This window comes from Palaemon carinicauda, chromosome 5 (genome assembly GCF_036898095.1).
Source record: "Palaemon carinicauda isolate YSFRI2023 chromosome 5, ASM3689809v2, whole genome shotgun sequence".
Lineage (NCBI taxonomy): Eukaryota > Metazoa > Arthropoda > Malacostraca > Decapoda > Palaemonidae > Palaemon > Palaemon carinicauda.
The window spans coordinates 187600903-187602751 of NC_090729.1; the positions used below are offsets into that span (position 1 = coordinate 187600903).

General features: G+C 28.6%; 1 protein-coding gene across 1 annotated transcript in view; it reads right to left on the reverse strand.

The window, feature by feature from the left end:
• LOC137640721 (uncharacterized) overlaps positions 1 to 1727 on the reverse strand; it is a 34675-nt gene extending 32948 nt beyond the window's left edge. Inside the window, exon 1 of the mRNA XM_068373204.1 lies at positions 1588 to 1727. Within this exon, the coding sequence (XP_068229305.1) occupies positions 1588 to 1617 (30 nt within the window). The 5' untranslated portion in view covers positions 1618 to 1727. The remainder of the gene's footprint in view (positions 1 to 1587) is intronic.
• Between the last annotated feature and the right edge of the window lie 122 nt (positions 1728 to 1849).

Here is a 1849-nt window from a genome sequence, read left to right on the forward strand (position 1 = left end):
TGGAAATTGGCATGAGTAATAAAATTCAATTCTATTAAAAAAATGTTTGATATGTGTAAGACAAACAATTGTGTTCACTTTAGTTTATTTGGCATGAAAAGTAATGTTTAGCTTGTTTTTTTTTTTTAATAATGTTTATCATGTTTAAAATTTTTCCAGTGTATCCTGTATAATTTCAGAGTTGAATCTGCAAAATACGAAATTATTAAAAAATAGGATTTTCTTAGATAAACTAACAATCCTTTTCGGAATGAAAATATTATTTTAAAGGATTTTTTTTCTTAATTTGATTATGAATGTCTGTAAAATACGAAATAATAAAAAAAAAAATAAAGATTTTATTTAATAAACGAACAATCCTTTCGGAAAAAAATATATACTTTAAAGACGTTCTTTTAATTTGGTTGTTAATTGTAGCAAAGAGAGAATTTGTCACTGAAGAAGAAAGAAAATGTTGGTCTTTGGGTTACTCTATCAAGACAAAGTAATTTAAGTCTTATTGTTTACAATCATTGTCCGTCGTGGCTGGATTCCAGTTGTCAAGTCTTTCTCTCGTTAATAGTAATTCGTTAAGTTTTGTTGTTGTTGATGTCTTTGTTGTCAGTTAGACATAAATACCACCGGTTATTATGTAATCTAATTTATTTTAATCTACTGAGCTTAAATGGCACTGTCAATAAAGATACATATTGTTACATTATTATATTTACTTGTAGCTTTTCTTTTTAATACTTGTAATAATAAGGAATTTATTACGTCTTTACTCTTACATAAGTGTCTATGTTTAGTTATAAATAATAATAATAAAGACTAGATGTGTATATTGCTGTTATAATATATATGTATATATATATATATATATATACATATATATATATATATATATATATGTATATATATGTGTGGGTAATATATATATATATATATATATATATATTTATATATATATACATGTGTGTGTTTATTATTCATGTGTGTTACCTGGTTTCAAGTCTTCTAAGTTGATGATCTAATTTTAATTGTTGAGATGTGATGTTGAAATGTGATGAATGAATTTAGGTACAGTTGGAGACAGGAGTTCCTGGTATACCTCAATTTATAGAAGTGCATCCTGCCACATCCTTACTGCGTGGCAAGTAACCAAACAACTAGTATAGGGAGTGATGAAAGAGGTGAGCCAATTAATTCCTGTGTCCAACTGTACGTATGAATATCTTCCTGTCAGTGGAGACCTATTATGAACTTATCATATCCTATGATTATGGATAATATTAATCTATATTGTTCATCGAAACAAACGTGCAATCATGCATATGCAACTCACAAATATGTCTCAAAAATAAAAAATTTCACGATAGACCAAATTCATGCAACGAATTGAAATGATAACTATCATCATATTTAAAATTTTAATTTGATTATTATAGAAAATAATCCCTTTTGGGTATTTTTATCATCACGGGAATGAAACAGATAAAAAGAGTGACATTAAAATGAGATAAACTTCATTAGACTGACGACTAACTGAACTGCGAGTAATGAAATGAAACCAGTAACAAAATAAAACTAAAGTTTTGCTGTATTTACCTGAGGTTTCTTCTTCCTCCTGTGGACCATGAGAGACGAGGGTCATGATTGACGTCCTGCAGAAGCAATCCTCCAATAGAAAAAAAACGACGGTCGTTCAAGTGTTGATGTTTCGTTTTGCATGAATATGTCAAATCAATTGCAGGCTATGTCCACTTTAGTAGCCTATTACTGTCAACCCTTTTCGTCAATTAGAAACTTGAGAATCTTTGGAATTTATACTGAGCAAGTAAGACAAGTTAAGTCTCTGGCATCTGCTATG